The sequence below is a fragment of the Pan troglodytes genome, chromosome 9 (assembly GCF_028858775.2).
Source record: "Pan troglodytes isolate AG18354 chromosome 9, NHGRI_mPanTro3-v2.0_pri, whole genome shotgun sequence".
Lineage (NCBI taxonomy): Eukaryota > Metazoa > Chordata > Mammalia > Primates > Hominidae > Pan > Pan troglodytes.
In genome coordinates, this window is record NC_072407.2 from 38,925,426 (window position 1) to 38,940,804 (window position 15,379).

General features: G+C 35.6%; 1 protein-coding gene across 3 annotated transcripts in view; it reads left to right on the forward strand.

The window, feature by feature from the left end:
• The window catches only part of PDHX (pyruvate dehydrogenase complex component X), a 79,325-nt gene that overhangs the window by 1,923 nt on the left and 62,023 nt on the right, over positions 1-15,379 (forward strand). For all 3 annotated transcript variants that reach the window (XM_054661041.1, XM_009460136.4, NM_001280073.1), the window contains 1 exon segment: positions 13,122-13,202. In XM_054661041.1, the coding sequence (XP_054517016.1) occupies positions 13,122-13,202 (81 nt within the window).

Below are 15,379 nucleotides of genomic sequence, written 5' to 3' on the forward strand. Positions count from 1 at the left end.
AGAAAAAAAGCCAGGCGTGCTGGCATCCCAGCTACTCCAGGGGCTGAGGCAGGAGGATCCGTTGCACCCAGGAGTTAGACGTTTCATTGAGCTATGATCCTGCCGCTGCACTTTAGCCTGAGTGACAGAGTGAGACCCTGTCTCAGGAGAAAAAAAAAAAAAGTATACATAGGCCCAGTTTAATGCCTTTAGAAACTCAGTTAGGCAAGCAATCCTTATCTGCATCCTGATGATGCTTTTTTACCTATTCCCTATCCCCTAGACATATACCATGAACAACTTGTCTACCCCAGTTTGAATACCATCTGTCAGGAAGAAGGCACGGCATCTCAAGGAAAGCCAAATTAGTTTTGTAGTGCTGCTGCAACGAATTACCAGAAATTAGTGGCTTAAAACAACACAAATTCACATCTCATAGTTCTAGAGGTCCGAAGTCCAAAATGGATCTAACTAGGCTAAAATCAAGCTATTGGTAGGAGCTGCATTCTTTTCTGGAGGCTCGAGACCCCATTCCCTTAAGTTTTCCAGATTCTAGAGGCTTCTAAGATTCTTTGACTCATGGGCTTCAAAGTCAGCAATGGCTGGTTCAGTCTTTATCACATTACATCACTCTTAATACTCCCCTCTGCCTTCTGCCACTTACAGGGACCCTTGTGATTACATTGGGCTCATCTGGATGATCCTGAATATTTTCTCCATCTCAAGGTTGAGTAGAAACCTTAATTCCATCTTTAACCTTAATTCCCTCTTGCCACGTAACAGCATATTCATAGGTTCTGGGTATTAGGACGTGAACCTTTTGAGGCATGGCATTCTGCATGTGAAGCTGTGGAAAGTATTTGGAAATACTAAGTATTTGGAAGTGTTGGACTTTTTTCCTAATACCGAGCCAAAATATATCCGCTTCTGACTTTCACCTACATACAGATTTTTGTTTTGCCATGCCGAAAACACGTGGCAATCCTTGAACTATTTGTTTTACAAACTGTGAATTTACGGTGGTGTTTTTTCTCTGAGCTTGGTAGAAACTGTAGTTTTATAAAACTAAACAACTATTTGGATTACTGTAAACTATATAAATTAAGTACATTTATTGAACTGTTTCGTCTTTCACACAAATATCTTTAAAAATTTGTCAGTCGGAACTACCTTTGGAGTTTTAATTTCCTTAAGAGGTGCTGGCAGCATTTTTATGAGCTATGACATATGCCATTTTCTTAGCACTTCCTAGAATTTCTCATTCACTTCTCACATAACCTAGTAAAGTTGGCATCATCTGCATTTAGTTGGACAAAAACACCAAGGCTTAGAGAAATTGAGTCTCCTAAAGACATGTAACTGTGTTGATGAACTGAAGTGCATGTATATATTTATATACATATATTAATTTGTTTAACAAATCTTTAATTTGTATCATTCTCTCAACAGATTTATTGAGAATGCAGAGACTATCTTTTTTACCACTTACATTATTGAAGAATGAGTGAAGAAATTAGCATCTATTAGGTGCCACGCACATGGTAGCCTGCTTGGGAAGTAGTGGCCAGCTGAATCAAACAGATTCTCAGTATTTGCCACATGGCACATTTAATCATACTTAGCTCCTGGACATGCAATCCAAAATTCTATATAGGGCTGATCCTTAAGGTATTTATAGTCTCTTTGGGGACGTAAACAATAAAGGTATGATTTCAATAGTGTATACAGTAAGCTCAGGGGGTAAGTTTGAAATGATCAGGAAATAATATATAAGGCAGCTTCTTGGAGGAAGAGGTGACAGCCCTTACAGGCTGAAGGAACAGCAGAAACAAACACCCAGAGACCAGAGTGATCGTTATATAATTGACACAGCATCTGTAAACAGTTTTTCAACCTACTCTAGACAGTTAACTTCAGAGAGTTTAAATTGTGGTCCTTTCAGAGTAGGTAGCATGATTTGGAATATAATTGGTAAGATGTTAATTAATAGTATTGGTTTTAAGTTGTCTCTGAAGAATAACATGTTGAATTTAAAATAACCTGTGAATAGAAAAATAACTGAGGTTCAATCTTGGTGGCGATTTGCCTAGTATATAATTATAGGCAATACATATTATAGATGTTCAATAAACATATCTAAGGAAGCTAGTAATCTAGGAAGTTATAAAAGAACACTAGAGCCTACAGTAGGATTCCAAGTTGGCAGCCAGGGAACTGACCCACATTGTTTTAGCAGAAAAACTTATGGCAAAATTTTAAAATCAGGAGACTTTACAGAGAAATCTAGATTTTTGTTCTTTCTTTAAAATTGATAGTTAAATCCTATGTGGTGACAATTATCTAACACTGAGTAATGATTGTTCTTTTTAGGTAGGAAATTGCTTCCTACTTTGTCACTATGCTGCCTACTCTGTATTACATCTTAGCAAGGCTGAATGTCCCTTGGTATTTGCATCACCTCTAGTTGTCATTTTTTTTTCTTGTACTCTTATCTCTACGGAAGGCAGAAGACAAAAGACCAAGAAAAATGGGAGAAAGCAGATATTGTGTATATGTGTAAAGGAGGAAAATGCTTATCCATTTAATATGAAAATAAAGGATGTCAGAATCTAAAGAAAAAACCTGAAGATGCTAGTCCTCTTCTCTCACCTGCCTGTTTTTTGTAGGCATCTGAGTTTTTGACAGCAGTGCTATAACAAGGAGAGAGGGAACTTCTTTGATAGAGTTAATGGTATGGTATTTCTGCCAAAACATGGATACTCTTTTAGGCCTGGTTCTTATTAAGTGCTTATACACTGATAAGATTGATATTCTCCTTCGAATTCTCATTTAACTGTGGAAACAGAAACATGTAGAATAGCTCTAGTAAAAGTAGGATTTATTAAAAGGATAGAACATCACTTATAAAATGCTGCAGGGCCATGGGGAAACCATAATTATTCCATCTATTTCTTCTAGGGCTCATATTTGTCTTCTTTCTCTTACTTACTTTGTTTTCCTGTGCAGACTTGCGATTATCAATCTGTTTACTCCTGGCTTTTCTTTCTCAGTGTCAGCTTGCCTTGCCTCAGTGGTGATTCAGGCCTTTATGCACGATGCGCTGTCAGTTTTGTTTAAGTGCTCACCATCATTTCTGTAATCTCCTTTCAAATTCCTTGAATAGAGAAACTGACTGACCCAAAGTAGACCAGTTGTGCTACAGGGCATGCAAGGCTGATTCTTTCGAAGGCTACGATTTGGACATTTTCTTTAAGAAAGTAGTTGAGAATCAATGATTGACATTTCTGTTGCTATGACCATCTGACTAAAATAGGCCAGTAATGCAGTATTTTATTTTATTTTATTTATTTTAATTGTTTCTGCGCTAAGTAATGACCAAGCGAAGTGTATCATCTAAGCAAAGCACTTCTAGGCTACTCAGCTGAGATGTTTGCCTATCCAAAGAAAATAGGACAGGGGTAAATGAGATCTTACTACAGGCAGCAACAGGAGGGACTAAGAAGATTTAGATGATCAGGAAATACTTTGTATATGTTTACCTTGTTTTAAAGGATTTTATTCTGTCTATGAAAGCAGGGTATTAGAAGTAGCCATCACATACTGAGCTCTCACTATATTTGCATTACTTCTAACCATCATAAAAACCCTGCAAAGGTTTGCCAGGTTTCACAGAGAAGAAATAGACTCAGAGAGGTTTTAGCATTTTATCCAAGGTTAGTGGATAAGTGGATGACCACTTTGGAACTGAGCACGTGATGACATCCAGAGGAAGAAGAGAGGAACTTTCTTCTTGGATGTCTTTTTTGCAGAACAAGAAACATCTTCTGTTACCACAGCAGAATTTTCTTATATTGTATTGACCAGAATTGGGTCGTTTGCCCTTTCTTAAGTTAGTCACTGGCTTGACTTCACTGTGTGAAAAATGGATAGACTTTGGCTAATCAAGGGGATGGGTGTGGAATCACTAACTCTGAGTACATATGCACAAGAAAAGTATATTGCTGAACAAAGTTGAGCTACCAGCAAGAAAGAAATTTGGGGATAGGTTTGGGAATAATAAGTAGCATTTGTTGAGAGCTTACTATATACTATGCACCCTTGTAAGCACTTTACATGAATCAGCTCATTTAATACTCACAACTAATACTATACTCTGGTAGATAGTTCAGGTTTCAACCCAGATCTGACACCAATGCCTGTTTCCTTAACCATAGTCTACCTCAGTATCAAGTGATAGCTTGATTATAGATTTCAGCAGAACAGTGTCAGCATGCTGACGTTTTAAAGTTCACCGTGTGTATATCCTAAATGAACATTTTTGCTTTTTTTAAAAAAATGAAATCAGACATAGTAATAACTGCATTGTAGACTAGCATTTCTGTGACAGCCTATCATTTTAGAACAATTAAGGACACCAAAATTCTTGACTACGTGTAAGGGTGGCAGGACTATTTAAGAGAGTTAAAGTATATATTGACTTCTCCTATCTGTAAATTTCTAAGGTGATGTACTCTTAAATATACCTTCTTCTTGTTGTCTTGAGCTTAATTTGCCTTTTACGACAAAATGTGTAAATTCCCAAAGTATCGTGTGTGTGTGTGTGTGTGTGTGTGTGTATGTATTCTTTTGCTAGGCTGTAAATGGAATGGTAATTTCTTTTTGCTCTTCTCCCAAGATGGCAAAGTAAAGTGAAATTCATGTAGAATTTTAATTTTATAGTTTAATACCAAGAAGGCCAGTATTCCAAGCTGAAATCTCTTCTAAAATGTTTGGTTTATTTCATTCAAAGGAAATGCATTCTACACCATATGCTATCTAAAAATTCTGGCTAACCTCTTTTCTAATGTGCCATTGGATACTAAGTAGAAGTATAATAATATAGAATCAGCAGATTCTATGAACAAGATGGGGTATATGGTGATTCATTTTTTTGGTAGGCAGTACATTTACTATAGCTAGTGATCTGCTTGATATCTTTCTGTTAACTGTATAAATCAAGGACTTTATTATATGAAACATTCCTAGGGAAAAATTAGGATCAGCAAATGTATAATTCAGGAGAGATTTCTTGGGAATATATTAGCCCTGGTTTTTGGAGGGGAACAAATCTGTTAAACTATAAAAGCTATACCACTAACTTCTTCAGGAAAGTGCATACATACACAATTTTATATATAATTCTGAGTCCAGAGGACTCAGATCTCCCTGTAATTTGTCTGTAAATACCACCTAGTCTAGAGACTATTTCCATAAACATTTTGGTCATTTCCTAGCTGTTTTTTGGATAATAGCCATCCTAATGGATATTAAGTAATACTAGTACAGATTTTTTTGTTGTTGTTTTCCAGTGTTCATCAGGTAGAATCTCAGCTCTCATAATTCTTTGATGGGCTAATGGCATTTTTATCTACTACTGTCTAGTACTTGTGTATTTATCTTCTCATCTAAATTGTAATCCTTTTGAGGTCGAGAATCTGGTTTGGTCTAGGGCTAGGATAACAAGTGTTCAGTAGGCATTTGTTGAATGCCTGATTTGGCTTTTAGCTTTGGAAGTGAATAGTATGAGCACTGAAGGTAAAACATTTGCCAGTGATTTTAATGAGAGGTTGGTTTTCAAGTATGAAATGTAGTTAGAATAGAGATCAAGAATTAGTGTACTTTAGTCATGAGAACACTGCTGAATAAGGTAAAGGAGAGAGTAAAAAGGGAGCCTTCAAGTTTAGGCTGGGAAGGTGAAAGGAACCCGTGAATGCATCTCTCATTACTCCAAGAAGGAACTGTGATATTCTACAATATTGTGACATCTTACAATGTAATAGGATATTGTGATACATCTAGCCAGCTATCTGGATGCCTCCAGAATATACCCTCTTAATTGTTTCTATGCTGCCCATCAAAAATAAATAACCAACATTTTTGAGACTTATTCTTTGCCAAGTCCCATGTGTTACCTTCTTTCTTTCTTTCTATTTTTTTAGATGGAGCCTTACTCTGTCGCCCAGGCTGGAGTGCAGTGGGGCAGTCTCGGCTCACTGCAACCTCTGCCTCCCGGTTTCAGGCCTCCCAAGTAGCTGGGACTATAGGCATGTGCCACCAAGCCTAATTTTTGTATTTTTAGTAAAGACGGGCTTTCACCATGTTGTCCAGGCTGGTCTTGAACTTCTGACCTAATGTGATCCACCCGCCTCAGCCTCCCAAAGTGCTGGGATTACAGGCATGAGCCACTGCTCCCGGCCTACCTTATTTCTTTACAAAAATCTATTTATGGCACCATTTTAGAGAAGAGGAAACAGACATAGATAGAATAAATAACTTGTAGGTGGTGGATCTGAAATTTGAGCCTAGGCAGTTTGATTCCAGTACCTATTCTCTAAATCACTGTGGTATTCTGCTTCTCCTTGAGTTTTTTTAAATTAAATATTTAAATAATAAAATATTTCATTTAGCACAATAGTACATGCATATAGTTTAAATAGTACTGAAAGGCTTGTAACAGTACAGTGGATCTCTGCCCCATCTCACCCAACTTTCCCAGTCTTCCTTAGAAGTAACTAGTTTTGTCTCTTAACTTTCTTCTGGCATTTGCCCATCTCTCTGTTTCTATTTTAGCCATTTTCTGTGGATGACTGCCGGTCAGTGCCGCCCTCTGTTTTCCCTCCCCAGTGAAATTATTTTGTAATTCTTGGTCAAATATTCAGTGTTTACATTAAACAAATATTATGCACAATTGAGGATTGTCCCATATTTTGTTTGTTAGCTTTCTTTTTGCTGCAGTTATTGCTGCCCTTTAAATTTTTAGTTAGTTTTTTCTGTGATAATTTCTAATTTATCTCACGGTATGTAATAGCTTCACCACACAGTTTTCTGTAATGTCAGCCACATCAGATACTTTCTCACTTAACTTATTTTTGCAGTTTTTATATATCCTCAGCTATGTAGATTGAACTTCAAGCTCTTCTTTTTGCCCTCTGCAGAGAAAACAAGCTTCAGTCTTCTGTTGAATGAGGGTAGGGTTATTACCTACCACTGGATTAAGAGAGGGGATCCAGGTATCTAGCTACTTTTCAAACAGCAGCCACCCAAATCCTCCCTGGCTTAGGATACAGCTTTCTAGGGTCTCTTTAATTGATTATTACATATGTATTTACTTTTCTGCTTCCAAAATTGTATGCTGTTATTCCTTTTCTCTGTGTCCTTGTGGGTTTCTGTTTAAAAATAACAAAAACAAACAGCACATTTTTAAACTTAGTGTTAGGTAAGTTTGAAAGAGGAAGTAAGATTGGATAAATTTATTGTAGACATGTATGAAAATGTAGGTTATCAGAAATAAAAGAAATAAGAAGCCCTTATAGTAATATCACTAGCTAGAATGACTACTATTGTCATTTTGGAGTATTTCATTTCAATCTTTGTGTGTGTACAAGCTGGGCAGGTAGTAATTGGATGATGCCATATACAGGTTTGAGCATCTCTAATCTGAAAATCTGACATCCAGAGCTTTTTGAGCACTAACATGATGCTCAGAGGTGATGCTCAAAGGAATGTTCATTGTAGCATTTGGGATTTTGGACTTTGAGATTAGGGATGCTCAACCAGTAAGAATAATGAATGCAAATATTCCAAAATCTGAAAAAATCTGAAATTAAGAACTCTTACAGTCCCAAGCATTTCTGATAAGGCATACTCAACCTATATATTGCTTATGGGTTATCTTTTTTATGTTTGTTAGCATGCCAAGACCTGTAAATGCTGTTTTCACACAAACTGTTGTGCATTCATTTTCTGTTGTGGTCCATTGACATTTTCAGTCTATTTTTACTCCAGTACCACACCAAAATAACTATTTGAACAAAGAAGACTTATATGACAAACGATCCTTTAAAACAAAAAATACTATAACTGCCTTTATTCCAAGTGTTAATATTACTCTGTGCCTAGTGCTGATTTTTAAATTACTTTTACTTTATTCTGCCTTATTTCATCCAGCCTGCAGATGGCAGAATTGTTTCATTTGAACAGCAATTTTGAAGGCTCCGTTTTATTTAGTGTGTTTTGACATTGGAATGAGAAGTGATTAAATGAACAGTCTCTCTCCCTATTAGAGAAGAAGCAAATTAACATTAGAGACAGGGAGCCACACTAAGAAAGTACTGGATAATTTACTTTTTCATTTGGTCTATCTTCATTTCATGATTTTTGCATGCTTGGATTATAAATGAACTAGAGCCTATAAATGAACTAGAGCATGATGTTTAAGCTGTACTATATGTAAACTGCTGAATTCCCTTAATTACTTTAGTCAGAGTAATGGAGCTTAAATCTGCTTCATATTAACCATAAAGCAGTTTGTTCTGCATTTGTATTTTAAGAGTTTGCTTGTATTAATTTTTTTTTAATCTAGAGACCTTTTAGCATTCATGAATCAATCATCAATTTAAAGCTTTGATATAATTGAGTTTGCTGAAGTATGAGCATTTTGTTCTTAGGATAAAAGAAATACTTTAGGGAAGAAGAAGCTAGAATTAGATTAGTGTACCATATTTGAAATTGAAGTCAGAATTATGCTGTAGAAAAATTGGAAGAGCCCATTTGAAGAAATACAGGAATTGCTTAGAGGGATTACTGTAAAATTCAGTGATTGGTAAATTGCTCATGTAGCAGAAATGGCAGGGAAAACAGCAATAAGCTAAGCAAAAAATTTTAATTTATTGTGTCATTCTGTTGATGTAAAAAAGGAGTAAAATAGTTATGAGTCATGAGACTTTACTTTTAAAATCAGCAAGTTTAAATATAAAGTACTGGACCACATACATTACAATAGTCATTTAAAAATTTTTATAAATGTTTTGTAACTGCTGTGGAAGGGTAGACTTCACAAGCCAATTAGATATAATTTGCTAGCTTTATAAGAAGGAGCAGAACACTGAAGTGACTACAAAAGCGTTAAATTTTAACTAAATTTTGAGAACTTTGTGAATACTAATTGAAAAAGTTGTGTAATGAGTGCAGCAAACTACTTACCTGTAGTTGTGGGAAACTAATAGTAGGAAACGTAATTGGTGCATATCTTAAGGCCTTCTTAATTTGACAAGAGAATGGTAGAATGTACAGCTTACTGGAATAAGGAGGGAGTCTGCATATAAGTTCAAATGCAAATTAATTAATATTAGGTAAAGGATAAAATTCCATTCCAAGGAGTCTAGAAAAGTCTACACTATCTTAGTAGAGTTGACAGCAGCCATAAAGGGCAGATATTAATTATGTGCAGGCCTGTCACTTCAAGCTGATCTTACGATTGTGTAATTACTTTCCCATCAGAAAAATACGTCTGGAAAAGATACCATATAGTGTTCTAATCAAAAGAGAGTATGCTAGAATGAAATATGTACTTTTATTAACACATTAATGCTTATGAAATGATTTTTCTAGCATGAAAGCCTGAGGATAGATTAGTTAGAATAACTACAAAATATATTGCACATTTAACTCTCCGTAATAAGCGAGTGTAATCTATCAAGAGATAGTATTGAATAATGGAGATGTCCAAAATATCTTTCTTTGGTTTTTGTCACCTTCATTTCAGAGTAAAGATAATGATCTACTACAGAATTTTTGTATTATCATAATTCAGATAAGCAATTTCAATTCATTTCATGAAGGGTGACTAAGGAACGATTATGTTCTTTTTATTTTTAAAATATGAAAATTTTTGAGGTTCTTGATGTGGTAACTTGAAAGATATTACTTAATAAATGCAGAGGTTTCATAATATAGTCCTTAATGTCAAGAGTAATGGAAATGTGAAGGTCTCTTAGGTGAGAGATTATAGCAGGAGATAGAATCATAAAATAAATGTGCATTGTGTCGTGACAACTGGAACCAAAGCATACAAATATTGGAGAGAGACTTTAAGAGAATTAAGTTAGTATTTGTCGTAAATTGGAATCTGGCTATAGAAGCATTGAGGCCCATTTAGTTGCTTCTTTGAAATGGAACTCTTTGATATATAAATGTAATATATATATATTTATGAAATATTCTGTTCATAATGCCTGGCTTGAACTTTTTGATAGAAAGAACACATTGGGACTTTTTTTTTTTTTTAAGCCTTTGTTTTCGAAAAGAGGCTGGCCTCTTACCATGGTGCTATTTAAAAGATAGGAGTTTTTTTTGCCCACCCCCCTCCTTTTTTTTTTTTTTTCCCCAGAACAAGTGAGTTTGTTATTCTGAGCTTAACAAAATAAATGCTGAGGCTCAGGCTGACAGTACATTCTTTAAGCAACTGTTTTTGATTTTTTCATCAAGCCATGTAAAAAATGAAAAAGGCAGTAGACACACCACATAGTGTAGAGGATTAGAAAGCTCATTCTGTTATCTCCAAATGCATTCAGTGTGTTAAGCTTTATGCACGTTTTAAGAATTCTTGCAATTAAGTGTAGGATTGTTATGGTTTGGATTTGGAGATGCATCACTAATGTTATAAGTTTTCCTGTGTGTAAGAGAGTGTGTGTGTATGTGTGTTTTCCAAGTGCACTTCCCTAATTTTAGTTCACTCAAGAATTTAGTTCTCCAGCATTTTATAGACAAAACATTATGGTTGTATTTAGTAGTTTGCATTATTTTTTACCTATTTAATATTTTAATGTGCCTATTTTAGTTCACAAGGACTTATTTTACTAAGTAAAAAATGCAAAGATTTTTAAAGCTATCTTCTAGTTATAATTTAGCATTTCAACTAGAGGTAGCTTGGGAATTCAGTGAAACTGTTTCAGCTACAGTTATTGAGAGTCATGGTGGACTGGAGTTGGATGGCTTTGTTCTTCAGTGTCTTCCAAAATAACGGTGTTTCGTAATTAGGAGTTAGGAAACTCATTGTGGCTATTTTTCCTCCTGTTTTTCAATATATAATGCACTTAGAGATAACCTGTTCTCTTATGCATTTGAAATATTCATTGTCAGTAGTAAAAGTGGTATTTTTGTTTTGTTTTTCTCAGGCAGAGTCTTGGTCTGTTGCCCATGCTGGAGTGCAGTGATCTTGGCTCACTGCAACCATCTCCTCCCGGATTCGAGTGATTTTCATGCCTCAGCCCCCCAAATAGCTGGGATTACAGGCGTGTGCCATCACGCCTGGCTAATTTTTAAATTTTAATAGAGTGGGGTTTCGCCATGTTGGCCAGGCTGGTCTCAAACTCCTGGCCTCAGATCTGCCCACCTCGGCAAAAGTGGTGTTTTAATACAAGAATTCTGCATGTTCAAGGTGGGGAAAAGGCTTATAAGGATATTTGATTAGACATATGAAGAATGCTCCCATGGATCTGATATGTCTGGTTTGCTATATTTGGATTTCTGAGTGAATATAAGCTATCAATAACCATTAATTAATTGATGATCCATATTTGTAAGGAACATTGAGATGTAAAGTTAGCACAGCTTTGAGAGTTTAGCATGAAGATTCGCATCCTGTAATCAGTCTGGATTGTGGTTTTCTCATTGATGAAATGGGCGTGTTTGACTTGGACTTTGGTTTGGGCTGTGTCATTTTTGGGGCATTAGGAGTGATAATTCTACTTTTCCAGCCTTCTTAGAATTTGGTGCCAGTTGAGAGAGAGAAAGGGTAAGACAGATAGAGATCAAATGCTGATAGTTACATTGGATTGGAGAATGTGACTTAGATCTGTGGCCTTCTAAGACTGGGCTTCTTAGTACAACCCCACTTTAGACTTTGAACTTTCTGTTTTAGAGGGAGACTGTGTGTGTACAAAGCAAACACGCATATCCGAATTGCTGCCTCATACCCGGTGGGCCCTGATGGCAAGAACACAGAGAGGTGGGGCCTGTGGAGCTGCTTTTGAAAGGCAGCGCCGTGTGTGTCTAGCACGTGGATGGAGGAGCTGATAGGAAACTGCAGGTTGTCTATAATCAGGAAGTTCTTAAAATAAGGAAGAGAGTGAGGCAGGTATGCATGCTTGCATTCTTTCTCCAGACCTTCAGAGTGAAGGAAAAGTGGAGAGGTACAGAAACTTTCTCTTAAATACTTCAAAGAGGTGGAAGCGCCTTTATCACGAAGCCATAGGAAATCTCCATTTGAAAATGCAGTACAAGTTATTCAGCTTCCCAAGAGAAATATTTATTCTCATTTAACATTAGTGCTCAATTTCCTTGCTTTTAACCCTAAAACATCAGTGGAGACAAAAGAAGCCCTGTTCTTCCATATTTGAAATATGTTAGCTATGCTACAGTGTTTTGCTTGTTTGGGTCTGGAAAGTTGAGTAATCTGAAGAGAGAATAGGGTCTATGGAAAGCTACAGGGGATGGACGTATTTGTTACCATGGTATTTTATTAGTAAATTGTAATCTAAAAGCCATGTTGCTCTTGAATGTAACCCTGGACGGTGGATTGGGAAGTGCAGCTGGACAAATACATAGTGTTTCCTTTTTCGATACCTAAGGAAAATGTAGTTATGTTTCACTGGGAGATCATTCTGGTTTGAGGTCTACTTCTCTGGATCCCCAGTTGAATTGTGGTATGCAACAAAATGTGAGGTTAATTTAACCATTTAAATTCTGATCATCCTTGACAAGGCAAACTTTTCCTTTCACACTTATTAGTAGGAACCTTTGAATCTTGAATACTATAATATTTGATGAAAATAAAAACAACCAGTTTCTTAAAGTCTGATCTTGATTATTCTGTTGTCGATCATCAGAACCGTGTTTTTGTTGTTGTTGCTGTTTTGTTGTTGTTGTTTTATTTGCCATTTTCTTTGGTCATTTTACCTGTAAATCTATTTTGCAGAAACAAAAGGGAAAGGAGGAGGTGAAACCTAAATCAATCCTTAATCAATTTTTCTCCTTTTTTTTTTGACTTATAAGCACCTGGCTTGAGAAGATGCATAGAACACTGGGGAATTATGAAAACAGAGTTTAAAATATCCCAAAAAACACTTTTGTGGTTATAAAAAATTGAATTTTATGTTTCCATACAATTTACTGGAGACTTAGTTTACCAATTGGGAATCTTTTAGACTTTGGAATACCTTCTTTTTCAAATTGAATTTGACGTTAATTTACTTGAACTTATATTGATGCCTCATGAGGTGCATTATTTGTTGTGGCTGATCTTTCCTTTTTTTCAATTTCAGGTGATCCCATTAAGATACTAATGCCATCACTGTCTCCTACAATGGAAGAAGGAAACATTGTGAAATGGCTGAAAAAGGAAGGTGAGGAGGTACCTTCCTAATGTCCTGTGTGCTTTGTTATTTGGTTATTTTGTTTTGTTTTTTTTTTCCTAATCTGTCCTGTTATACAGTATGTGATATAAATTAAATAAATTGTGTTCCTTTGGTAGTTAATGTAAGTTTGGTTGAATAAAATTTTCCCATGATAAAGCAGCAAAGGTTTTCTGGGTTCAGCATATATCCTTACACAAGCACAGAATGGTAAAAAATATTTTAAGGCTTTTTCCCCAACTTTTAGTCCTTATGCCTAGCTTTTAGTTTCAACATCATAGTTTTGACATTCTCCTTAATTTATAACTTTATCATGATTGTGTGTGTGTGTGTGTGTGTGTGTGTGTTCTGGGAGGTAGGCAAGTTCATCATAAATTTTATTGAAAAGAACAAATAAGTAGAATATAAGGAAAACCCTCAAAAGCAGATCAGCGGAGGAGGGTTGTAGCCCTGCTAATTATTGAAATATAGTATTAAGCATTTCTAATTAAAACTCTGGGATTGGTGCTTAAAAGACAGACCAGTGCAGCTGAGTAGAGAATAAAGAAATAGATGCAGTTGCACATGGAATTTAAGTATATAATAAAGGAAGACAATATTAGATTTATTCTTTATGTTATGTGAAGGATAAATTACAAATGAATTATACACTTAATGTATAAAAATGAAACTATGCAAGTCTTGAATTCCTCTGAACCCGGAAGTGGAATAAACACCCTAACTATAACTCAAAATCCAGATTATAATATGGGAAATAAAATTTGATGGTAAAAGTACTAACTTTTATATGGCTAAAAATACAAGTTAAGTAAAAAAAGAAGTGACAAATTGGACAAGAGTATTTGCGATTTCTATCACAAAGGGTTAATATCCCTAAAAAATCGATAAGACTGTCAACTCAACAAGAAAGTGGGCGATACATGAACAGATGGTTTACAGAAAAATAATTGCAAATGACTCTTACACGTAGAAAAAGACGCCTAACCTTTCAACTGGTAAGAAATACGCAGACACTTTACTGAAATGTCATTTCTTACTGATTATATTGACAGTACTTAAAAAGTTCGACAAGCTGTTCTCTTGATGATGCTGTGGAGGGAAGGGAAGAAGCAGGACTCTCAGACATTGCTGGAGGAAATGCTAAATGGTGTAAATACTAGGGAAGAGAATTTGGCACTATTTAGAAAAATTACATTTATGTTTACCCTTTGGCCCAGCAGCTCTACTTCGAGGGATTTGTCTCAGTGTTACACCAGCAAAAATAAGAATAGACACAAACACACACTAGGCTGTTTATCACAGCACTGTTTGAAATAGCAAAAGGTAGAAACAATCCAAATGTTGGTTAGTACAGTATTTGTTGAATAACTTTTACTGTATCTACACCTGTAAAAAGGAATGAGGAATATCTCTTTATACTGCTATGGAGTGATCTTCATTGAAAAAAGCAAGGTACAGACAAGTGAGTATAGTATATATCATTTATCAAAGAAAGAGGTGGCAGTGCTAATATTTAAGAAATTAGAAAGGATAAAATAAAACTTTAAAAACAACAATAGTTGGTTATCTACAGAGTAATGGAGGGAACCGTGTGGGGGAGAAACTGGAAGCTGGACTTCTGAATATATCTTGTTTTGTCTCTTTGACTTTGGGACAATATACATATCTTGCACAATTTTAAAACAAAATTAAAGTGTAAAAGAGCCCTAAAGATTGAAACGAGACAGGTGATTCTAATTCATTTTTTCTCTCTCTTTTTCTCTCTCTCAATTTGCTTACATAACCATACAGAGAGGCACTATTTCAAATGTCAGATGTTTGATTATATGGCCCTAATAGATTATAACTGAAGGATAAAGAGTCTCCAAAAGTATAATCCCCAACTGTTAGAGTAATCGTATTATGCTTGTTATGTTGGTATTGTTATTCTAAGGCTTTTGTGTGTATTTTATGGGATAAAGCAAATGACTGGTTAAGATAATATCATTGGAAACTTGGATTTTTAGTGTAGTTTAAAGGAGAAACAGGTAAAATTTTCTAAGGTTAGGAACGACCCTGTGATGGTAAATTTTCTAGCTCTTTCCCCTGGCAATGCCTGGAAACAAGGACCAATCCAGTCGCAGTGAGCACCCCTAGAACCCAGACTGTCTCTAAATATCAGTTCCCAC